This window comes from Colobus angolensis, unplaced genomic scaffold (assembly GCF_000951035.1).
Source record: "Colobus angolensis palliatus isolate OR3802 unplaced genomic scaffold, Cang.pa_1.0 Scaffold73, whole genome shotgun sequence".
Classification (NCBI taxonomy): Eukaryota; Metazoa; Chordata; class Mammalia; order Primates; family Cercopithecidae; genus Colobus; species Colobus angolensis.
This window is the reverse complement of record NW_012121043.1, coordinates 7,692,534-7,718,170: the sequence shown is the minus strand read 5'-3', so window position 1 is coordinate 7,718,170 and position 25,637 is coordinate 7,692,534. Positions and strand designations below refer to the sequence as shown.

At 40.1% G+C, this 25,637-nt stretch overlaps 1 protein-coding gene and 1 pseudogene across 2 annotated transcripts in view; one reads left to right on the top strand and one right to left on the bottom strand.

Moving 5' to 3' along the window:
- The window catches only part of NSUN3 (NOP2/Sun domain family, member 3), a 66,087-nt gene that overhangs the window by 34,662 nt on the left and 5,788 nt on the right, over positions 1 to 25,637 (bottom strand). The window contains exon 3 of the mRNA XM_011927611.1: positions 8,932 to 9,275. Within this exon, the coding sequence (XP_011783001.1) occupies positions 8,932 to 9,275 (344 nt within the window). The remainder of the gene's footprint in view (positions 1 to 8,931; positions 9,276 to 25,637) is intronic.
- LOC105501639 lies at positions 16,522 to 17,904 on the top strand (annotated as a pseudogene). The gene has a single exon (XR_001000217.1). The product of XR_001000217.1 is annotated as a histone-binding protein RBBP4 pseudogene (transcript).

Genomic DNA, 25,637 nt, shown 5'->3' with positions numbered 1-25,637 from the left:
GTAAAAAAAAAAAAAATAATTAATGACTTCTCATCATCCACTGAATAAAGTTCAAATGCAGAGTCCTTAAATCAAGGTCCATAATAGCCAGACCTCAGGACAATCTTTCCATTTTAATCTCCCACTATTTCCCCAGTATACCCTGTGCTCTACCAAACTTGATGGACTATTCCATTTCCCAAACATACTCTGTACTTCTCTTATTTATCTCATATGAGAGGTGTTTCTGTGTATGGCTTACCTTCTCTACTACCAGGGCTCCATATTTTTTTTTTTTTTTTTTTTGAGATGCAGTCTCGCTCTGTTGCCCAGGCTGAAGTTCAGTGGCATGATCTCGGCTCACTGCAACCCCCGACTCCCAGGTTTAAGCGATTCTCCTGCCTCAGCCTCCCAAGTAGCTGGGATTACAGGTGCACATCACCATGTCTGGTTAATTTTTGTATTTTTAGTAGAGATGGGGTTTTGCCATGTCGGTCAGGCTGGTCTGGAACTCCTGACCTCAGGTGACCTACCCGCCTCGGCCTCCCAAAGTGCTGGGATTACAGGCGTGAGCCACTGTGCCCAGTCCAGGGCTTCATATTTCTATGTTTCTGTAGGGAAGGAGCCCAGGAGGTGGCATCAATTTTGTTGAGAAGAAGAGTAGAAAATCATCTTAAAGCACATCTGTACAGCTAGTTTTCATGTTTATTTTGGGTATCTTTTGGAGGACTTGCTAATGGGACTTAAATAGGTGTCTAAGAGCCCTTGTCTTAGCCTGAAATCACTAGAAAACAATTTAAGACAGAAGTTCATGGTATGGACAGGGTGCAATTCTAAGGAAGCAAAAGTGAGAGAAAAAAGGAAGTAAATCATGGAAGGAGCAGGATAGATACAGGAGGATTTGTAATCAAGCTATCTACAGCTTCGGTCAGTCTCTCAGGGTAACTCTACAGTTCGAAATTACAGAGGCTTGTTAAGAACTGGAGGTCAGCGGAGCAAGGAGGAAGAACAATCTGCTGGCTGCTTTTTGTCTCTTTCTCTCATTGGTTAAAGTCCACACCAAGAGCTGATAACGTCTACCTACTTTGGGGTTGTGTACCTGCCCCTTCAGGCAACTGCTTAAGAAACCAGGTAGTACTCAAGGCCAGGTATTGCAAGCACACAGGTGAGGTGATCTCTGCTTGCCAGCTGGCACTCATCAGGAGGCTCTTCAATTTGTGGCAGTGGTAGCATTAGCAGCAGACAACTGCATGAATGGCATGAGCCTTTGCTAGGGTTTCTCCAGTCTCTGGAAACAATTCAAGTGGTTCCAGCCACGAGGTGAGGGATGGGAGTAAAGACGAAGCCAACCATATCTGCAGTGATGCATAAGCTGGGTCCACAAGATAACCCCCAAAGTCACTCCTGCCATTGTTCACCACTGCCTATCAAATACTAAGGGCCTCAGAGGAAAGAGGTCCTACTCATCTTTCATTCAATTTTCCTCTTTTTCTAGTTTAAATGTTTCATATTCTATTTCAACTTTTTTAGTGGTAACCCAAAAGACCTTTAATATGCACGTGTTAAGAAAATTCTAAGCTAAGTCAATTTTCACCAACTTTCCTCAAAGATACAAGAATCTTGTAACACTCTTGCTTTAGATGCTACTGTTATTGTATATCTGGGTTTTCTTTGGACTTACATTTTTTGATCCCACAAAACATTATCATGGTCTTCTACAGCCAAGGATGGTTAGACTTTCCCCACATAATATCCCATCTTTGCTCTCCATTTTTTTCTAACTCCTATCTTCCATCTTGGATGACTTTCATTTTTCCTGAAGCACATCCTTCAGAATTGTTGGTGACAAACTCTTAATCTCTCTCTCTTTCTCTATTTCACTTTTGCTCTTCAGAGCATTATTGACTGGATATATTTCTGGATTGACAGTCATCTTTTACATTCCTTTGAATGCTGGTTTCTCTTATTACTCTCAAGTGTCAACCCTCTGTCCACTGTTCCTTTGAAACTAAGCTCTCCATTCTTTCTGGTTGCTATTAAGTTCTTCTCTTTATTTTCAGTGTTCTGCAACTTCACTATAATGATTTCAGAGGGTATTTTCTCTCCTCCCCCAGCATCAAAGCTGAAGAGAGGCAATTTTCCTTGCAGTCATTTGGAGAGGACAGTTTCTTCCTGGTTTACCTTATATGGAGGGTATAGCACTCCGAATCCCAGCTTGATGTAAATGAATCTTCTATTAGATGCTCTGCTTGGGTAGGCTCTCGCTTTGTTTTATATTCCTTCACTCTCATGAAGCAATAAAAAACATGTAAGTTTTTCACGTTAAGCAAATGTTCCCAAGTCAAAAGCCAGCTTCAGTACACAATTTACCTTCAAGGTTCCCACTCTCTCTTAGATTTTGGCCACTGAGTATTTAAAGATAATTTACGCATTAAAAAATGTGTCTAATATTATATCCTACATTTTTAGTTATTTTCTTAAGGGGGGTTGGTTAGGGCACCCAGTCTGCCACACCACAGGAAACAGAAGTCTTCATCATTTCTATATCCCTTACCTCTATACACACACCACCCGATGCCTTGCGTTTAGTATGCGCACACTAAATGTAGATGACTTGATTGAAGCATGGTATTATAATAACGAATATTTAAATTATTACAACTGAAAATCAGGGCAGCTTTTCACTAAATTGTATATAGTCTGAGTCAAGATTCTCAAGTCAGCATTTTAAAATAGTTTCCAGCAGAATTGTTGCTTAGATGTAGATTTTATTTGAAATGGTCTTAGGTTGGTTAAACTTTTTAAAAATAAGAAATATAAAGTGTCAAAATACAAGTTTCACATATATACTAACACTACATTGGGACATTTTTGTGCTTGTCAAAAACAAACCAAATCTTAATTTTTTTTCATCTAAACAGGAAAAGGGGCAAATTTAACAAATTTCTGAGGATTTAGCATCTGTACATGGCAATCTTTGGTCCAAGGAAAGAAACTGAAATTGGTAGTTTCATTCATTCATTCATTTTAATAGACCTAACTTAAAAACAATAATCTTGCCTTCCTTCCAGTTTTTCCAATTATTCTTTGGAGCCATAAGCTATAATTTATGATCATTTTCTATGTTCCCCTCGTATTATAATTGGAATAATCATACTGTCCTATGTACTACAAGTGCCAGTGGGCGGCAAATCCATATGGGTCTGCAGCAATTTCAGTTCTTGCCTCCTCAGAAGAAAGAATTAGACTGAGGGGCATAAGGCAGAAAAAGAGACCAAGCCAAGTTTAAGATCAGGAGTGGAAGTTTACTCAAGAGCTCTAGAGCAAGAAGGAAAGGACAGTTCACTTGGAAGAGACCCAAGGGAGTACTTTGGAGGTCAAGTGCCCCATTTAACCTTAACCCTAGGACTTTACATGCTGGCCCACTTCCAGCGTCTTGCACCCCTCTTCCTTTATTCTCCTTAAGGGTGAGCTCCCTACATGCGCAGTGCCTTCCTTACACTTGGGAGGTGAGCACGCACAGTGTGTTTAGAAACTCTGCATGCTCACCTGAGGCTTTCTTCCCTTTTCAGTGGAATGGCCCCGGAAGGTCACACTCTGCCATTTTGTCTCTTGATGCACATGCTTGAGCTCACTTGCCTAATTCCTGAGATTTTACTGGAAGCTGATGACCAATTTCAAATGTTTTTATCTGTTTGGGAAATTGCCTCTCTCTGGTGCCTGCGGTGAATTATCACTTTAGTGTGACAACTGTGCAGCATCAGGAAATTGCCTCTCCCGGGCACCGGCTGCCAATGCTCATTTTTAGAGAGGCAGTGTGATAACTGCCAAATCATCGCCTGATGGTTGCCTGATATTCCTGGTACGTGGGGGTTACCCTCTCCTGCCCTACTCATGCCTGATTACCTGTAAAAAAAAAGTGCTGCAAAGGATAATGGTACGTTTCTTTAAACTTACCTGGAAGCAATGTTACAAATTCACAAAAGAACAAAATGGTGATGATGAATTTGTTAAAATGTGGTTGACATTAGATTAAAATGCACTTGAGAGTACAACCACTTTGAGGTTCTGGTTTATTAAGGACTCGTTATGGACTAGGCCAGTGGTATTTGCTGCAGACACAAAGACAAATAAGAATCTGGGCCAGACTTGGTGGCTCACGCCTGTAATCCCAGCACTTTGGGAGGCCAAGGCAGGTGGATCACGAGGTCAGGAGTTCAAGACTAGCCTGGCCAACATGGTGAAACCCCATTTCTACTAAAAATACAAAAATTAGGTGTGGTGGCATGCACCTATAATCCCAGCTACTCGGGAGGCTGAGGCATGAGAATCGCTTGAACTGAGGAGGCAGAGATTGCAGTGAGCTGAGATCACAGCATTGCACCCCAGCCTGGGCGATAGAACAAGACTCTACATCAAAAAAAAAAAAAAAAAAAAAAAAAAGGATCTGTCCCTATGCTCCAGGAGACTCACAGAGGATGCTACAGAAGTCAGCATTTGTATTACTGGGAAACCCTGGAATAGTCAGTAGCACAACTACAACAAAGAAAACCTGAGTTCAGATCCCAGCTCTGCCACTTACCTTAGGCAATTTGGTACTTCTCCTTGTCTCAGCTAATTCTTTAAAATGGGAATAATAATACCCAACTCACAGAATTGGAGGTTAAATAATGGTCACTAGAGATAGTCACAGTTTCTCAGAGCTCTAGGACTTTAGGAAGACTTATATATATATGTGGGTATAACAAAAGATGTTGGGAGAAGGTGAGAGGAAGAAAAAATAAATAAAAAACAAGATGTTGGAAGCAGAAAGTACTAAAAAAATGTTTGAAAAGCAGAGATTTAAGCAATGTGATTAACACAGTCCTTGGCACATACGAAGTGTTACAAAATGGTTATTATTTTCATTACCACAAAGAAGATGCAGCTAATGCAGGGAGTTCGGAGAACGCATTAGAGGAAAGTTAAATCCTGAAGTATAATCTGAAGAATGAAAAGGAGCAGGGGAAGAGAAAGGAGGTGACACCTGTAGAAGGTGCAAAAAGGACTAAAGATGAAGAAACAGGAAGGACAACAAAAGCAATTAAACAAAGAAAGGAGTCTTTTCAGTCTTCTATACTAACAAGAGATCAAAAAGTTATCACTATTAGGTGTGGTGGCTCACGTCTATAATCTCAGTACTTTGGGAGGTCAAGGCAGGCCGACTGCTTGAGCCCAGGAGTTTGAGGCCAGCCTGGGCAACACAGTGAAACCCCATCTCCACAAAAAATACAAAAATTAGCCAGGCGTGGTGGCATGTGGCCTATAGTCCCAGCTACTTGGGAGACTGAGGAGGGAGGATGGCTTGAACCTGGGAAGTCAAGGCTGCAGTGAGCCAAGATCGCACCACTGCACTCCAGCCTGAGCAACAGAGCAAGACCTTGTCTCAAAAAACAAAAAAAGTTATCACTGACATCAAAGAGATTTTCATGCCTAGACGGACATAGACTTCAGCCAGAAAGTTGACTAAGACACTCCACCAAGCTGGGTCACCCTTAGTTAACATGCTGATGTTTTCCCATTTAGAATCCATATTGTTTGCTCTTTTTCTGCCAAGACCAGGACATTAAAAAGGCTATGCTGACAAAAACCATGGTCAGTCCATCAATGTGGTAACAGGTGAGAGCAGCTGGACCAACAGAAAGTAGATTCTTTTTTTAAATCATCCTGAAACATAAGCTTTGTAATCATTCAAAGCCATGAGCCTCTTGGCCCAGAATAAAGGCTAGTACTGATCTAAAGAAGTTTGGTGTACAAATGCATTTAGTGCAGCCATCATTTTACATTTTGCTTATAAAAGCTTTGATTAGCATTGCTTCTACATTCCAAATTCAAGCACTGTAGCTAACCTAATTTGGGCTTTAAGCATCAGCATGAAGACATCTGTACTTCTTAGTAAATCATTATCATTAGTCCTACTTAGATGAAAAGCTACTTTACTTGGAACACTGCCTGTAGTTCATTGCCCTTGATATAAGAACAGGAAGATTCTTCTCAACTTCAAACTCCTAGAATATATCAGTTTGCCTTTGGATTCCTAATCAAATCAACTTTGCTACCATAAATGTGTAAAATATTTATAGCCTACTAATGAGGATAATTTAGGATTAAAATGCCCTCTCTTCAAAATGGTAACCACGTTTGACATTTTCCTTCCATCCTTTATAATACTAAAATTCTATATCCAGAATTAATTAGTATAAGCATTTTAACTTATACTTAGAAGAAAAAATAAGTGCTCCTTATAACATACAACTCCACAAAACTTCAGCCTAAATTATAAAAATAATGAGGTAAACTTGTAAAATGATATTTTTGTTGTGATTTCTTATTCTAAAATACAGCAAGCTTCAATAGCTGAGTTTTAACCAGAACTCTAAAACATTGGGCATATTTCCTCCTAAATATACAGTTAACTGATATATTTGTACCAAGGCCTAGTACAACTGGATTCACATTTCTCATAAAAGAATTTTAAATCTATTTCAACAGGGAATGCTCTCATATAAAAGTATAAAAGCAGTCTTCAAACTGGAACATACATGCCTTGGGGATACATACCAATGTTCTAAGGGACAGGACGGCTTGGACCGTTTCAAAAGAAGCCATTTTCAGATCATCAACTTCCTAAAGGAGGAGAACAGCTCCAGTGGGGCATCTCCTTTCACACGGCCCTTCACTGACTTTACAAATGACAAGCAAGCTTCCCACACATCTAGAATCCTATTATGGCACAACGTGCCAGGGTGTAGAAATCTCCAGAACATCAAACAAAGGCAGTTCAACACATCAGTGTCTTGGCTGAGAAAGTGAAGTCAGCCAGGCACAGTGGCTCACGCCTGTAATCCCAACACTTAGGGAGGCCGAGGTAGGCAGATCACTTGAAGTCAGGAGTTTGAGACCAGCCTGGCCAACATGGTGAAACCCCATCTCTATTAAAAATATAAGTACTAGCCAGGCATGGTGGCACATGCTTGTAATCCTAGCTACTCAGGAAGGTGAGGCAGGAGAATCACTTGAACCTGGGAGGCAGAGGTCACAGAGAGCTGATATCGCACTACTGCACTCTAGCCTGGGAGACAGAGCGAGATTCCACCTCAAAAAAAAAAAAAAAAAGGCCAACGCTGCCTTTTGTAATTGAGATGGTTTCACGTTGTTTGCTTTCAACAAAATCAAAAATGGACTTAAATGGTGCTTACCTAATAGATTATTAAAATAATGCTTGATGAAAGATCTGTATGTGATCTAGGGCTATAAATCAGGAGTTTGAAGAATCAGTAAAACAACTGTAACACAATTCTCTTTGGGACAGGATCTCACTGTTTCCCAGGCTGATGGAGTGGTGCAATCTCAGCTCACTGTAATCTCCACGTCCCAGGCTCGAGCAATCCTCCTACCTCAGGCTCCTGAGTAGCTGGGACTACAGACATGCACCACCATGCCCAGCTAGCTTTTTGAATTTTTTTGTAGAGACAGGGTTTTCCCATGTTGCCCAGGCTGGTCTAGCACTCCTGAGCTCAAGTGATCACCTGCCTTGGCTTCCCAAAGTGCTGGGATTACAGGCATGAGTCACCACGCCCAGTTCATCTTCTTATCTGTATGAACAGCACTGGCATCTATAAAGACAGAATCATCATACAAAAACCAGACAGAACTGATGCTCAACTCTGCCTCATCTAGTGGTAAGTAATATTTATTCAGGGAAACATGTATTAGTTTTAAAAGAAAAATAACTAGTTTTTTTTGTTTGTTTGTTTTGCTTTTTTGAGATGGAGTCTCTCGCTCTGTCACCGAGGCTGGAGCACAGTGGCGTGATCTCAGCTCACTACAACCTCCACCTCCCTGGTTCAAGCAATTCTCTGCCTCAGCCTCCTGAGTAGCTGGGATTCTGGGATTACAGGTGCCCAACACCATGCTTGGCTAATTGTTTTGTATTTTTTAGTAGAGATGGGGTTTCACCGTCTTGGTCAGGCTGGTCTTGAACTACTGACCTCGTAATCCACCCACCTCAGCCTCCCAAAGTGCTGGGATTACAGGCGTGAGCCACCATGCCCGGCCAAAAAACAATTAGTTTTAAAAGAAAAATCATTAAGAAAAAAATTTATGTTAAATGTTGACTTGCTACTTTTAACAAACATTTATAAAACTGTGTATCGCTTTGGTTCTAATAATAATGGTAATGAAAAAGTGACCTGAAAAGACTTGTTGGATTGTCTGATACTATATTCTCTTCTCACATGTGACTATGAACACTGGAAATGTGGCTAGTCTCAACTGAAATGTGATGTAACTGTAAAGTAACCAATTTTAAAGACCTGTAAAAAAATGAGAATGTAAAATATCTCATAATTTCTATTTTGATTACATCTTGAAACAATATTTTGAATGTATCAGGTTCAATGTATTACTCAAAGTAATTTCACCTGTTTCTTTCTACCTTTTAAATGTAAGTACTTAAATATTTAAGGGTATATATGTACTTCACATTATATTTCTACCAGAAAGAATTGCCTTGGAACCTTATATTTATTGACATCAAAAAATTATTTTAAATGTATATGTTTTTGTTGCAGAGAAGTATGACAAGGATATATATATAAGACTCTGAAGTATAAAGGTAAACAAAAAAAAAACCTATCTGGCTTATGAGCATTCATATCATCTGACAGATCTGTATTTGCAAAATGTTGAAGTTTTGTTTCCAATCACCTGCTAGAATTAAGTTGCTGAAAAAAATGTTATTTATACTGACTTCCTCAGCAAAAATTTCCATTATTCTCCATACTGTCCTAGTTTTCAGGCTTCCCGAGTTTGCAAACTCAATCTTATGTTTGTCCTCATATATACTTTCAAACTTCTCTGTAACATACGGATATTAAAAAGTTGTCAAATACTGAATGAAAAGCACACTACCTGGACAAGCACACTGCAGCAGAGCTATTGATTTGCCTCCAGGAGCAGCACACAGATCGAGAACCTTCTCCCCATCCCTTAATTCCAGAGCCAATACTGGGAGAAGGGAAGCAGCATTTAGGAGGTAATATTTTTTCAGGTTTCCAATTTGGTGTCTTTCTGAAGGGATTCGGCCCGGAGTTCTGCTAAGGTAGCACTTCATTGATTTAGGATAGTTGGGTAAAGATCCCTGAAAGAGTGTGTGATAACCCTTCAAATGTAAATCCTTTTCCAGTTCAAAAGGATAATTGAATCGGTTAAGCAGGACAGCATATTGCCAGCATGATGGAGATGTCAGTATCTCCCTAGAAATAGAATAAGAGAAAATAAGAGAATACTAATATTACACACACCAATACAATTTTATATTATGAATCAGGTGAATATGGTCCTAGTTTTATACTTCACTTACCTGTGATTTTAAGAGACAGGGTCAGTATTCCTGACTCTTCCTTTTGCCTCATGAGGCTCTGATAGGACTGAATCCAGCATTGTTATGATCCTGTCTTTATTTTAAAAATTGGTATTTCGCTCATTGTGGCTTTTCAAAAACTAATTGTGATCACTGAAATATTATATTATTGAGGCAAGAGAATAGAGTCTGGAGACAGGGAACCTCAGGTCATTTCATGCTGAATTCCTCGAACTAAATTGAAAGGAAAATCCTAACTTTCCACGCCTAAGTAACAAAAGAACCAAGGGCTACTCCCTTTGCAAACCCTCACATTTTCTGCATGGCAAATGGGAAATTGAAAGTACCTCTAATTTGTTGCTTTTTGCAACCAATCACATGCTTGAATAGAAGTGCAACTTCGTAACTTCACTTCAGTCTCTGACTGGTTGCTGTCCACAACCAATCAGATATTTGCACAGGAGTGTAACCTTTGTAACCTCACTGCAGCCTCTGTTTGGCTGCTTTCCGCAACCAATCAGACTCATTGTGGGCCACTACATTACTTACATGAGGTGAGCACCACGTGGCCAATGGAAAACCTCTAGTGGGTATTCAGACCCAAGAATATTCTGTATCTGTGGCCCTTGTGGCAGTCCTGTGGCCATTCTCACACTGCGGAGTGTACTTTCACTTTCAATAAATCTCTTTGTTGCGGCATTCTTTCCTTGCTTGGCTGTGTGTTTTGTCTGATTCTTTGTTCAAAACTCCAAGAATCTGGACAAGTTGCAGTCAAGACCCTCTACGGGTAACATTATGATTACTGCGTTTTTTGAGGTTTAAATTCTGCACCAGAGAGGTATGCCTCAGCTTACACTCAGCTTAGTCCCTCCCTGTAGAACATCCTGAAAAACAAAAAACAAAAAGGCGGCCTGCCTTTAAATACTTCTAAATTTGTCCAAATGAATCTTTGTCCATCACTCTGCACAAGGAAGTGTTTTTCTTAGTGACAATATTTAATTTCTTAGAGACTATTAATATTAGAGGGAAAAGTATTACCACAAAAGGGTATTAGAGGGAATGCGTGTTTTCCTCTGATGAAGATAAAAGGTATGGGAAACTAACTACAGTGAACTCTATACTAATAGAGTTAATGAGGCGATGAGTGGCTCAGATGATAAAAAACCAAGGATGATTTAAAAACCACTTATGGATTGATGGTGCAGGCTTTCCCCCAGCAGCTTTACCTTGCTAAATTTGTATTCGTTCCAAGAGTTCCATCTCTTGACAATCACAAATTCATATCAACTGACAGATGATCCAGCAGGAAATATTTAATTTATTTACTAGCTGACCTTTCTAGTTGAGTTATTTGGGAGCCTCATTAACTATGGTCAATTAAATAAATTCCAGCTGCTTCACACCCTGGAGCTGCCTATGTGAGGAATGACTGGATTGAAATGTAACACCTGCGACTGGAAGCGTGCCACGTGAATTTCAATTTAGGGCTAATACGTGACACTGCTTTCTCCTTTCACTGCCTCTTACTATGGATGGTGTGTCATGGGAGCCTGGCATATCTGTTTCAGCTGTTTTGGAGGATGACAACCTCTTTCCTGAAGAAAGAGGTTCGCAAACTTCAGTGTGCATCAAGGGTCTGTAAAACTGACTGCAGGGACCTAGCCAGAGTTTCTGATTCAGTAGGTCTGAAAGAGAGCCTGAAATGTGTATCTCTAGCAAGTTTTCAGGTGATGCTCATGCTGCTGATCCCCAGGACTACACTTTGGGGGAGATTGCTTTAAGACTGACCCCAAAGGGAAATCTGCAAATGCCACTATTGTAAGTCCTACGGCAGTTCATCCTAATCTTACGCTGCAAACAGGCTGAAAAATCTATCCAGTGTTGAGTCACGTGTAACAAAAAAATGATCAGGAATACAGTGATACAGACAGGAGTGGCTTGACTTGCATCATGTGCCTACCCCTTAGCTAAAAAGGAGTAGCACACTTCCAATTAGTTAACATCACACAGGACAAATCTTTATTCATTCTTTTTTTCTTCAGAATTTTCGAAGCTATCTTGTGTCTATTCTTTCAGATGAACTTTGGAATAAAAGTTCAGTTAAAAATAATTTATATAATATTTGTGTATGTAGACAGGTAGAGATATAGTAACCTTGCCTAGGATTATATTAAATGCTTTCAACTTGGAGATATTTCACATCTTTATTGCAGTCAGTATTTCCAATCCTGATCACATGTTTCTCCATTTATTCACATTTTCTTTCCTATCTCTTAGAGAGGTTATTAATCCTGCATATTTCCTTTTAAGCTTATTGTTTAAGAGGATTATTAATTTAAGAACAACATTAGCTTTTTTATATTATCCAATATGTTAAATCTTGAAGGATGAGAAGAAATTATCTGTAGGAAGAAATGAGAAAGCAAGTTTCAGGACAAAGCTAATACCACATGTACAAGCACACAGGTATGAGAAAGAACAGTGCATTTTAAAAAACAGTAGTCTGGTATGGATCATGGCAGAAGATTACCAAGTATAATGTGATAAGGTTTTAGAATTTTATCTTCTAAGTGATGAGAAGCCATTAAAAAATTTAAGGGGGAGAGAGCCCCAATCAGATTTAAAGACAGGTACTGAGGATTGCTGACAAGATGGCCCATTAGGAACAACTCCGGCCTGCAGCTCCCAGCAAGATCAATGCAGAAGGTGGGTGATTTCTGCATTTCCAACTGAAGTACCTGGTTCATCTCACTGGGACTGGTTGGACAGTGGGTGCAACCCACAAAGGGTGAGCTGAAGCAGGGTGGAGCATCACCTCCCCAGGGAAGGGAAAGGGGTTGGAGAATTTTCTCCCCTACCCAAAGGAAGCCGTGAGGGACTAAGCCTGAGGAACCATGCACTCTGGTCCAGATACCATGCCTTTCCCATGGTCTACGCAACCTGCAGGCCAGGAGATTCCGTTCAGCGCCTACCCCACCAGGGCCCTGGGTTTCAAGCACAAAATTGGGCGGCTGTTTGGGCAGACACCGAACTAGCTGCAGGAGTTTTCTTTTCCATACCCCAGTGGCACCTGGAAAGCCAGCGAGACAGAACCATTCACTGCCCTGGAAAGGGGTACTGAAGCCAGGGAGCCAAGTGGTCTGGCTCGGTGGGTCCCGCCCTCATAGAGCCCAGCAAACTAAGATCCACCGGCTTGAAATTCTCACTGCCAGCACAGCAGCAGTCTGAGATCAACCTGGGATGCCGGAGCTTGGTAGAGGGAGGGGCGTCTGCCATTACTAAGGCTTGAGTAGGAGGTTTTACCCTCAGTGTAATCAAGGCCACTAGGAAGTTCAAACTGGGCAGAGCCCACTGCAGCTCACCAAGGCTGCGGTGGCCAGACTGCCAGATTGTTGCTTTCTGGGCCGGGCATCTCTAAAAAGAAGGCAGCAACCTCAGTAAGGGACTGATAGATAAAATCCCCTCTCCCTGGGACAGAGCACCTGCTGGGAGGGGCAGCTGTGGGCGCACTTCAGCGACTTAAACATCGCTGCCTGACGGCTCTGAAGACTGCAGCAGATGTCCCAGCACAACGTTCAAGCTCTGCTAAGGGTCAGACGGCCTCCTCAGTGGGTTCCCTGACCCCCGTGTATCCTGACTGGGAGACACCTCCCAGTAGGGGCTGACAGACACCTCACACCGGAGAGCTTGGGCTGACATCTGGCAAGTGGCCCTCTGGGACAAAACTTTCAGAAGACAGAACAGGCAACAATCTTTGCTGTTCTGCAGCCTCCACTGGGACGCCCAGGCAAACAGGGTCTGGAGTGCACCTCCAGCAAACTCCAGCAGACCTGCAGCAGAGGAGCCCGAATGTTAGAAGGAAAACGAACAAACAGAAAGGAATAGCACGCACGTCCACTCAAGACCCCAGCCGAAGGTCACCAACATCAAAGACCAAAGGTAGATAAATCCACAAAGATGGGGAGAAACCAGTGCAAAAAGGCTGAAAATTCCAAAAACCAGAATGCCTCTTCTCCAAAGGATCACAACTCCTCACAGGCAGGAAGCAAAACTGGAGAATGAGTTTGACGAACTGACAGAAGTAGGCTTCAGAAGGTGGGTAATAACAAACTCCTCTGACCTAAAGGAGCATATTCTAACCCAATGCAAGGAAGCTAAGAACCTCGAGAAAAGGTTAGATGAATTGCTAAGTAGAATAACAAGTTTAGAGAAGAACATAAATGACCTGATGGAGCTGAAAAACACAGCACAACAACTTTGTGAAGCATACACAAGTATCAATAGCTGAATCGATCAAGCAGGAGAAAAGATATAAGAGACTGAAGATCAACTTAATGAAATAAAGCGAGGAGACAAGTTTAGAGAAAAAAGAATAAAAAGGAAGGAACAGAGCCTCCAAGAAATATGGGACTATGTGAAAAGACCAAATCTACATTTGATTGGTATATCTGAAAGTGACGGGGAGAATGGAACCAAGTTGGAAAACATCCTTCAGGATATTATCCAGGAGAACTTCCCCAACCTAGCAAGGCAGGCCAACATTCAAATTCAGGAAATACGGGCCGGGCGCGGTGGCTCAAGCCTGTAATCCCAGCACTTTGGGAGGCCGAGACGGGTGGATCACGAGGTCAGGAGATCGAGACCATCCTGGCTAACACCGTGAAACCCCGTCTCTACTAAAAAAATACAAAAAAAACTAGCTGGGCGAGGTGGCGGGTGCCTGTAATCCCAGCTACTTGGGAGGCTGAGGCAGGAGAATGGTGTAAACCCGGGAGGCGGAGCTTGCAGTGAGCTGAGATCCGGCCACTGCACTCCAGCCTGGGCAACAGAGCGAGACTCCGTCTCAAAAAAAAAAAAAAATTCAGGAAATACAGAGAACACCACAAAGATACTCCTTGAGAAGAGCAACCCCAAGACACATAATCATCAGATTCACCAAGGTTGAAATGAAGGAAAAAATGCTAAGGGCAGCCAGAGAGAAAGGTCAGGTTACCCACAAAGGGTAGCCATCAGGCTAAGAGCATCTCTCGGCAGAAACTACAAGCCAGAAGACAGTGGGGGCCAATGTTCAACATTCTTAAAGAATTTTCAACCCAGAATTTCATATCCAGCCAAACTAAGCTTCACAAGCGAAGGAGAAATAAAATCCGTTACAGGCAAGTAAATGCTGAGAGATTTTGTTACCACCAGGCCTGCCTTACAAGAGCTCCTGAAAGAAGCACTAAACATGGAGAGGAACAACCAGTATCAGCCACTGGAAAAACATACCAAATTGTAAAGACCATCGACACTATGAAGAAACTGCATGAATTAACGGACAAAATAACCAGCTAGCATCATAGTGACAGGATCAAATTGACACATAACAATACTAACCTTAAATGTAAATAGGCTAAATGCACCAATTGAAAGACACAGACTGGCAAACTGGATAAAGAGTCAAGACCCATCAGTGTGCTATATTCAGGAGATCCATCTCATGTGCAGAGACACACATAGGCTCAAAATAAAGGGATGGAGGAATATTTACCAAGCAAATGGAAAGCAAAAATAAGCAGGAGTTCCAATCCTAATTTCTGATAAAACAGACTTTAAACCAACAAAGATCAAAAGAGACAAAGAAGGCCATTACATAATGGTAAAGGGATCAATGCAACAAGAGCTAACTATCCTAAATATATATGCACCCAACACAGGCGCACCCAGATTCATAAAGCAAGTTCTTAGAGACCTACAAAGAGATTTAGATTCCCACACAATAATAGTGGGAGACTTTAACACCCCGCTGTCAATATTAGACAGATCAGTGAGACAGAAAATTAACAAGGATATTCAGGACTTGAAATCAGTTCTGGACCAAGCCGACCTAATAGACATCTACAGAACTCTCTACCCTAAATCAACAGAATATAGATTATTCTCAGCACCTCATCACACTTATTCTAAAATTGACCATATAGTAGGAAGTAAAACACTCCTCAGCAAATGCAAAAGAATGGAAATCATAACAAACAGTCTCTCAGAACACAGTGCAATCAAATTAGAACTCAGGATTAAGAAACTCATTCAAAACCGCTCAACTACATGGAAACTGAACAACCCGCTCCTGAATGACTACTGGGTAAATAATGAAATGAAGGCAGAAATAAAGATGTTCCTTGAAACTAATGAGAACAAAGACACAATGTACCAGAATCTCTGGGACACATTTAAAGTAGTGTGTAGAAGGAGATTTATAGCACTAAATGCCCACAACAGAAAGCCGGAAAGATCTAAAATTGACAACCTAACATCAAAATTAAAAGAACCAGAGAAGCAAGAGCAAACAAATTCAAAAGCTAGCAGAAGGCAAGAAATAACTAAGATCAGAGCAGAGCTTAAGGTGATAGAGACCAGAAAATCCCTTCCAAAAAATCAGTGAATCCAAGAGCTGGTTTTTTGAAAACAGCAACAAAATAGATAGACCGCTAGCCAGACTAATAAAGAAGAAAAGAGAGAAGAATTAAATAGACGTAATAAAAAATGATATAGGGGATATCACCACTGATCCCACAGAAATACAAACTACCATCAGAGAATACTATAAACACCTCTATACAAATAAAATAGAAAATCTAGAAGAAATAGATAAATTCCTGGAGACATACACCTTCCCAAGTCAAAACCAGGAAGAAGTCGAATCCCTGAATAGACCAATAACAAGTTCTGAAATTGAGGCAGTAATTAATAGCCTACCAACCAAAAAATGTCCAAGACCAGACGAATTCACAGCCAAATTCTACCAGATGTACAAAGAGGAGCTAGTACCATTCCTTCTGAAATTATTCCAAACAATAGAAAAAGAGGGAATCTTCCCTAACTCATTTTATGAGTATCATCTTGATACCAAAACCTGGCAGAGACGCAACAAAAAAATAAAATTTCAGGCCAATATCCTTGATGAACATCAATGTGAAAATCCTCAATAAAATACTGGTAAACCAAATCCAGTAGCACATCAAAAAGCTTATTCACCACGAAGTCGGCTTCATACCTGGAATGCAAGACTGGTTCAACATACGCAAATCAATCCAGCCTGCAGCCTCCCTGCCCCTCCCACAATGCTTGACTCCAGGATTCCCCTGGCTCGCCTGCTCTCCATGGCAGACAAGGAAGCAGCCTTCGACGATGCAGTGGAAGAACAAGTGATCCACAAGGAGTACAAAATATGGAAAAAGAACACCCCTTTTCTTTATGATTTGGTGATGACGCAGGCTTTGGAGTGGCCCAGCCTAACTGCCCAGTGGCTTCCAGGTGTAACCAGACCTGAAGGGAAAGATTTCAGCATTCATCAACTTGTCCTGGGGACGCTCACATTGGATGTACAAAACCATCTTGTGTGCAACTCCCTAATGATGCATCAGTGTGATGCTCAGTGTGATGCATCATACTATGACAGTGAGAAAGGAGAATCTGGAGGTTTTCATTCAGTTTGTGGAAAAATTGAAATAGAAATCAAGATCAACCATGAAGGAGAAGTAAACAGGGCCCATTATATGCCCCAGAATCCTTGTATCATCACAACAAAGACTGCTTCCAGTGATGTTCTTGTCTTTGACTATACAAAACATCCTTCTAAACCAGATCTTTCTGGAGAGTGCAACCCAGACTTGCGTCTGCATGGACATCAGAAGGAAGGCTATGGGCTTTCTTGGAACCCAAATCTCAGTGGGCACTTACTTGGTGCTTCTGATGATCACACCATCTGCCTATGGGACATCAGTGCCGTTCCAAAGGAGGGAAAAGTGGTGGATGTGAAGACCATCTTTACAGGGCATACAGCAGTAGTAGAAGATGTTTCCTGAAATCTGCTCCATGAGTCTCTGTTTGTATTAGTTGCTGATGATCAGAAACTTATGATTTGGGATACTCATTCAAACAATGCTTCCAAACCAAGACACTCAGTTGACGCTCACACTGCTGAAGTGAACTGCCTTTCAATCCTTATACTGAGTTCATTCTTGCCACAGGATCAGCTGATGAGACTGTTGCCTTGTGGGATCTGAAAAATCTGAAACTTATGTTACATTCCTTTGAGTCACATAAGGATGAAATATTCCAGGTTCAGTGGTCACCTCACAATGAGGCTATTTTGGCTTCCAGTGGTACTGATCACAGAATGAATGTCTGGGATTTAAGTAAAATTGGAGAGGAACAACCCCCAGAAGATGCAGAAGATGGGCCACCAGCGTTGTTGTTTATTTATGGTGGTCACACTGCCAAGATGTCTGATTTCTCCTGGAATCCCAGTGAATCTTGGGTGATTTGTTCTGTATCAGAAGACAACATCCTGCAAGTGTGGCAAATGGCAGAGAACATTTAAAATGACAAGGACCCTGACGGAAATGTGGATCCAGAAGGACAAGAGTCCTAGATATGTCTTTACTTCTTGTGACTTTAGACTCCCTTTTTTTTCTTTTCAAACTGGGAGTGATTTAATGCTGGTTTTGAGACAGACTTTGTTCAGGTATCCCTCTATATAATAGGTACCACCAATAACGCTATTAGCCCAAACAATGGGTGTTTTCTAAATATTAATGGGGGGAGGGCTTGGTTCAGCAAGGCCACAGACTTAATGTTGAAATTTTCTTCAGGAATTTTCTAGTAACAAACCCTGATCTAAACTAGCTACAGAAATGAAAATATTATGTGTGATTATTTCTCTCCTTATGCTATATTGCCAAATTTTTCAGACTCATTTAAGTAGAGACTAGAGTGAGTAAGAAACAGAGCCAAATGAGGTAGGTGTCTGAGCCAAGAAGTATAAATACTGAAAGAGGTCACTTTTATTCAGGAAATAGGGGAGATTAAAGACATATAGATTCCTACCCGAAAATCTTGACACCTGCCTTTCCAGGATGCACATTTACATACATAGACCAGTTTCTTCTTGGTTTCTTCATTTAAGTCAAAACTACGTGTTCCTCTTTCCCCATATATTTTTGATCATTAGTGTATTTCTTGAGCTATTTTCATGTTGTTTCTTTTCTGTGAAATGGTGTATTTATTTGTTTGTTTTTAACTTGCGACCACAGTGTTGTAAAGATGTATGTTTTTACCTGACAGCTATACCACAGGCAGACTGTCAAGTTGAGAAGAGTGAATCAATACTTGTATTTGTTTTAAAAATTAAATTAATCCTTGAAAAAAAAAATGTAATCCATCACATAAACAGACCCAATGACAAAAACCACATTATTATCTCAATACATGCAGAAAAGGCCTTTGCAACACCCCTTCAGGCTAAAAACTCTCAATAAACTAGTATCGATGGAACATATCTCAAAATAGTAAGAGCTATTTATGACAAACCCACAGCCAATATCATACTCAATGGGCAAAAAATGGAAGCATTCCCTCTGAAAACCAGCGTAAGACAAGAATGCCCTCTCTCACCACTCCTATTCAACCTAGTACTGGAAGTTCTGGCCAGGGAAATCAGGCAAGAGAAAGAAATAAAGGGTATTCAAATAGGAAGACAGGAAGTCAAATTGTCCCTGTTTGCAGATGACATACTTGTATATTTAGAAAACCCCATCATCTCAGCCCAAAATCTCCTTAAGCTGATAAGCAACTTTAGCAAAGATTCAGGATACAAAATCAATGTGCAAAAATCACAAGCTTTCCTATATACCAATAACAGACAAACAGACAGCCAAATCATGAGTGAGCTCCCATTCACAGTTGCTACTAAGAGAATAAAATATCTGGGAATATAACTTACAAAGGATGTGAAAGACCTCTTCAAATAGAACGACAAACCACTGCTCAAGGAAATAAGAGAGGACACAAACAAATGGAAAATAATTCCATGCTCATGGATAGGAAGAATCAATATCGTGAAAATGGCCATACTGCCCAAAGTAATTTATAGATTCAATGCCATCCCCATCAAGCTACCATTGCCTTTCTTCACAGAATTGGAAAAAAATACTTTAAACTTCATATGGAACCAGAAAAGAAGCCACATAGCCAAGATAATCCTAAGGAAAAAGAACAAAGCTGAAGGCATCACGCTATCTGACTTCAAACTATTCTACAAGGCTACAGTAACCAAAACAGCATGATACTGGTACCAAAACAGATACACAGACCAATGGAACAGAAAAGAGGCCTCAGAAAGAACACCACACATCTACAACCATCTGATCTTTGACAAACCTGGCACAAACAAGCAATGGGGAAAAGATTCCTTGTTTAATAAATGGTGTTGGGAAAACTGGCTAGCCATATGCAGAAAACTGAAACTGAACCCTTTCCTTACACCTTATACAAAAAATCAACTCAAGATGGATTAAAGGCTTAAACATAAGACCTAAAACCACAAAAATCCTAGAAGAAAACCTAGGAAATACCATTCAGGACACAGGCATGGGCAAAGACTTCATGTCTAAAACACCAAAAGCAATGGTAACAAAAGCCAAAATTGACCAATAGGATCTAACTAAACTAAAGAGCTTCTGCACAGCAAAAGAAACTATCACCAGAGTGAACAGGTAATCTACAAAATGGGAGAAAATTTTTGCAATCTATCCATCTGACAAAGGGCTAATATCTAGAATCTACAAAGAACTTAAACAAATTTACAAGAAAAAAACAAACAATCTCATCGAAAAGTGAGCAAAGGATATGAAGAGACACTTCTCAAAAGATTTTTATGCAGCCAACAAACATGTAAAAATGCTCATCATCACTGATCATTAGAGAAATACTAAGCAAAACCACAGTGAGATACCATCTTACGCCAGTTAGAATCATGATCATTAAAAAGTCAGGAAACAACAGATGCTGTAGCGGATGTGGAGAAAGAGGAACGCTTTTGCACTGTTAGTGGGAGTGAATTAGTTCAACCATTGTGGAAGACAGTGTGGCAACTCTGCAAGGATCTAGAACTAGAAATACCATTTGACCCAGCAATCCCATTACTGGGTATATACCCAAAAGATTATAAATCCTTCTACTATAGGGACACATGCACATGTATGTTTATTGCAGCACTATTCACAATAGCAAAGACTTGGAACCAACCCAAATGTCCATCAATGATAGACTGGATAAAGAAAATGTGGCGCATATACACCATGAAATGCTATGCAGCCATATAAAAGGATGAGTTCATGTCCTTTGTAGGGACATGGATGAAGCTGGAAACCATCATTCTCAGCAAACTATCACAGGAACAGAAAACCAAACACCACATCTTCTCACTCATCAGTGGGAACTGAACAATGAGAACACATGGATACAGGGAGGGGAACATCACACACCACTGGGGCCTGTTGGGAGGTGGGAGGCTGGGGGAGGGATAGCATTAGGAGAAATACCTAATGTAGCTGATGGGTTGATGGTTGCAGCAAACCACCGTGGCATGGGTATACCTATGTAACAAAACTGCACATTCTGCACATATACCTCAGAACTTAAAATATAATAATAATAAACACATGTACTTATTGCAGACTGAAGCAGAACTCTTCAGAAATTATTCTATCTCATTCTTTAATGACTAGACAGAATAAGGCCTAAATAGAACAAGCGAAATTTTTGATCTTTCATGATCTACACCCAACCCTACTGAACTATACAGATTTCCTGTAACAAGTTTCTTTAACATTTACTGGTCTCCATATAAACTATGCCCCGCCCCCCAACCTCCCTGAATAACCTTTCCTCTCTCACTTATCCATTCTCAGCTCCAGGATTTTTCTCTCTCCAAGCAAGCCTTTCCACTTACCACCCAGTTCACATCCTCCACCATACTCTGATATCATTATTAATAAATGTTACTGATTGGATGTGTACAATGTTCATTTTGCATGCTTATATCATAGAACCATCACAACAAGCTTGAGAGAGGCAGCTCTTACTCCTATTTTAGAGGTTAACTGAGGCTTTTAGAGATTTGGCAACTTACCTGAGGTCACATTGCTAGTAGGCAGAAGTATCTGATTTAAAATCAGACTGACTTTAAAGCCTAACAGGAGTGATTCCCAAAGTGTGAGACCCTGGTACTACATCACAGAGCTACAAAAGGAGGCGGGAAAGAGAATTTTACCCCAACCGTCACTTAGTGCAAGTGGCCCTGACCTCCCGGAAACCCTCTTGTCTCTAACAATGATACCAGCTAGACACATCCTGCCTATAGAAGCAGCTGCAACAGACCAACTCTTGAAGAGACTGCTAAGGCTGCTTAGGCTGGTGCTTCCTAGCCCTGAGAAAGCAAAGCTGTGTATTAATATGATTCTTGCAGCCTCCCTTGCACACACCTGCCACTGAACTCCATTCTCCTCCCCACAACACACACACACACACACACACACACACACACTCCTGTGCCTGCACTGGGTGGGCTGCTACCCTGGGGCTGGAGGGAAGTGGCTTCTGAATCCAAAGCTTTGACGGATGGGCAAGTAGCTTAGCAGTCAGTAGAGGGAATGTATGTTAGATGACTCTACAAAACAGAGGCCAGGCGCCACACTCCAGGCCTTCTCCCAAGATTCACAGTTAGTCTGAAGCTGCTCCATTTACTGGTCTTCCAGGTGAGAAGAAGTGCAAGTACCTCAGCAGCCAGCAGAACTGGAGACACACAAGGTCAGTGACCTGCAAATTTGCTAGTGCATCACTGATATCATTTTGAAAAAAAAAAAACATTTTAAGTTGACATTAAAATCTCATCATATGTTTAAAGGATGCAATTTCCAGCATACTGTAAAAATTGACATTTTAAAATACAAATTATACTGCTTTTAATATATGCCCAGTGGAATCTAAATATCAGAATGATTTTGATACCCATCATCACCCATTTAAAAATTCACAGACTGATTCATCTTTAACAGGTGGAAATGTTACACTGCTCGTTTTCCTCTTTTATTTACATTCTACTTCATATAACTTCATCTTAATACATTTTCATGCTTGAAATCTTTTTATCACCCTCTCATACTTCTCTAGCCCCCACATATACACATGTGTATATGCTAAATTTGTTTTTCCTGTGATCTTAAATCTCTAAGTGTTAAAATGGTAACTTCTGGATTCAGGGATCAATAATATTATTAATACAAAACCTATCAGAACAACTTATAAACATAAAAGTAAAAATTGATAAGAAATGGATATCTTAATGAAATAAGCTTTTGCTTCCATATATTCATAAATGAATATTACTTCTTACTATAATAAAATCAGTCAGGATTCAACATCATTTTAAAGCCTATTTTGTGTTTTTATAAGAGCTGAGAAAAACCTTCAGTTAAATAAGTGGATGAGAATTAAATATATTTTGTTATAGCAATGTTTCTTACTTTGGATTCTTTTGGAGTTATATTCCCAAATCACTTAGCGAGCTATCATCAAAAATGTCTTAAATGAATTGTTAGCTGACATCTCAATCAAGGCTCCTTTACTTTTGTTGAAAGCAAAACTTGGAAACCATCTGACTTGTTAGAGAATCTGTTAGTCATCTGCTTTCTCACACTGACACTCCAATCGTTTCTGGCACATGGAGGTTTTGAATACCTGGAGGAACGTGGCATAGAAGCCAGAATGATGCAAGTGTGCCTTTTTTTGTGAAAAGGGTGAAGGAAAATTGGGGAAAGGCAGGTTGGGAAAGGAGAATATGTACCGTCTTATGTACAGAGGGGCAGAGTAATTTCTGAAAGAGAATACATGAAAGTTGAGGATCTGAAAACTGACTGCTGTCACTTGCCTGAGCCTACATACCCCCTTGGAAAGTCTTTCTATTTCTTACTCATTGTTGCTTTTCCCTCCAATATGCTAAGTCTGTTTTGTCTTCTTTTTTTTTAGAGACGAGGTCTCACTCTTTCACCCAGGCTGCAACACTGCTGTGTGATCATGGCTAACTGAAGCCTCGAGCTCCTGGACTCAAGCGATCCTCCTACCTCACTCTCCCAAGTAGTTGGGCCTACAGGCATGCACTACCAAAACCAGCTGATTTTTTATTTTTTCTAGAGATGAGGTCTTGCTATATTGCCCATGCTGGTCTTGAACTCCTGTCCTCAAGCAATCCTCCCGCCCTCAAGCAATCCTCCCGCCCTCAAGCAATTCTCCTGCCTTGGCCTCCCAAAGTGCTGGAATTACAGGTGTAAACCATAGTATATTATCTCCTTGTCAACGTTCATTCATTCTCTAAAAATACACCGTCTGTCGACTATATGCTAGGCACATCTATTTACTGATAATGATATAAAATTAGCTTATATTTAAATTCCTAAGAAACAAAAGAAAAATATTAAAACTGACCAAAAAAATAAATATTAAGTAAAACTGGAGAGATGGTACACAGGAGTAACTGAAGTTTGAGAAACAGTTAATAAAGCTAAACTAACATATCACACTGTGTGTCACCCCGCCTGCTTACCCATTTCCCTAATTCGTTTATATGGGAACCCTGACTTATTTTTCTCTGTCTCCTTGGCTAAGTGCCTGGGGCCTAAATCCCACAGTAAATTGATAAAATTATAGTTTTGATTCAAGGCTCTCTGAACTACTTACTATTTTAACAAAGTTAAAGCATTAAAAAATTAAAAGGTAGTTAAGTTAAAATCTTGCAACACTGTATAATGTATCATTTGGATAATGATACTATTGGATAATTATACTATCAAATTATTATTTGATAGTATAATTTTCATTCAACTTTTCTGTGACTTTATTCTTTTTTCCTACTATTCTACTCTCCACGCTACCTTCCTTCCTAGTGATGAAGATGAAAAATATCATTTAATCTAGAGATTGTTAAACGCAATTAATGTAACCCTGTAGATTACAGAACCTATTTAAATTTCCATAGCTAAAAAAGAGAAATCTCTTGATTTAGTGCTATTATTATCCACTAGAGGGTGCTCATTCAACTATTTTAAAAGTTGTTTGGAAATGAAAAATAAATCAATTTATGGAAATGCACCAAAGTATGTTTCTGAGTCATTTTATTTTTATTCTTCAGAGATGCTAACGAGGAGCTGATGGCTTCCTATTCTATTCTAGCAAAGGCTCTTCCTTGTATCTCATAGAAGTGCAATTTATGTCCAGATTTGGTATTCACTGCACCTCAGATAGGAAATCCTTTGCATTTCTGGTGGAGCATCAACAGGCTAAAAATCCTGAACATAAGGAGTCCTTCATACTACGGGATCCGAGCATACATTTGGAAGGATGCAACTCCAGATCTTTCACAGCAGCACAGAAGGTATAGGAAAAGGTGTGGACTTTTAAATCACAGGACTGAATTTGCCATAACTACAAGATACCTATCAATTGTTCTAACCTCTGACTTTAAAGGGTCTAAAGGTTACTTCTTTACAGAGATTTGCACAGATTAAAGCTGAAAACGTGTGTAAAGCCAACATATAGGACAATATAGAAATCTAGATACTAGTTCATTTCTCTCTTCCCTAACCACCTGGGACTACACCCCTCACAGATTATGGTAATATCTGATTGTGTGTGTGTGTATTTTTTTTTCCTCTCTGTATGTGAACTCTGGGTCAGTGAGGAGAGTGTCCAAAAAAAAAAAAAAAGACGTTGCGGACAGTTCAGACTTATACATTCTGTTTCTTTTGCTTTCTATAAAGTACATGTATAATTTCCAAAGTTAATAAAGATTTCTAATTAACTCTTATATTAATCATACATTTATTAAGTATCCATTAATTATCCAAGTAATCATACATGTATTTGAGGGCAGGATATATACAGTCCATTTTTGTATTCTCATTGCTTAGCACAATGCCTAGTACACAAACACTGCCAAAACAGGGAATAAGCAGAAGACTTGCCCAAGTCTTAAGGTACTGGTTCTTCAAAACCCTCCCTTGTCAGGAAAAAGATAAGCACGTTAGTAAATTATAACAATAAGACCTTGAAAGAATTACAATAGCTCTATCAACAAAATGCAATGGATACACGAAGGGCAAAACTAATTTATACAAAGGACATACAGAAGGCTTGATGAAGTGGTTAATCATGGTAACAAAAATAATGCTAATGCATATGAAGGCCTTACTATACGTCAAACAACATTCCATTCACATTGTATATACATAAATTCATTTTCCCTTCCAAAATGATTATATGAAATAGATACTGTTTTTTCCCATTTTACAGATGAGGACAGTGGAACACAGAGATATTAACTCACCTAGGTCATATGCTACAAGATGCAGAGGTGGGGTCTGAACACACACTACTGTAC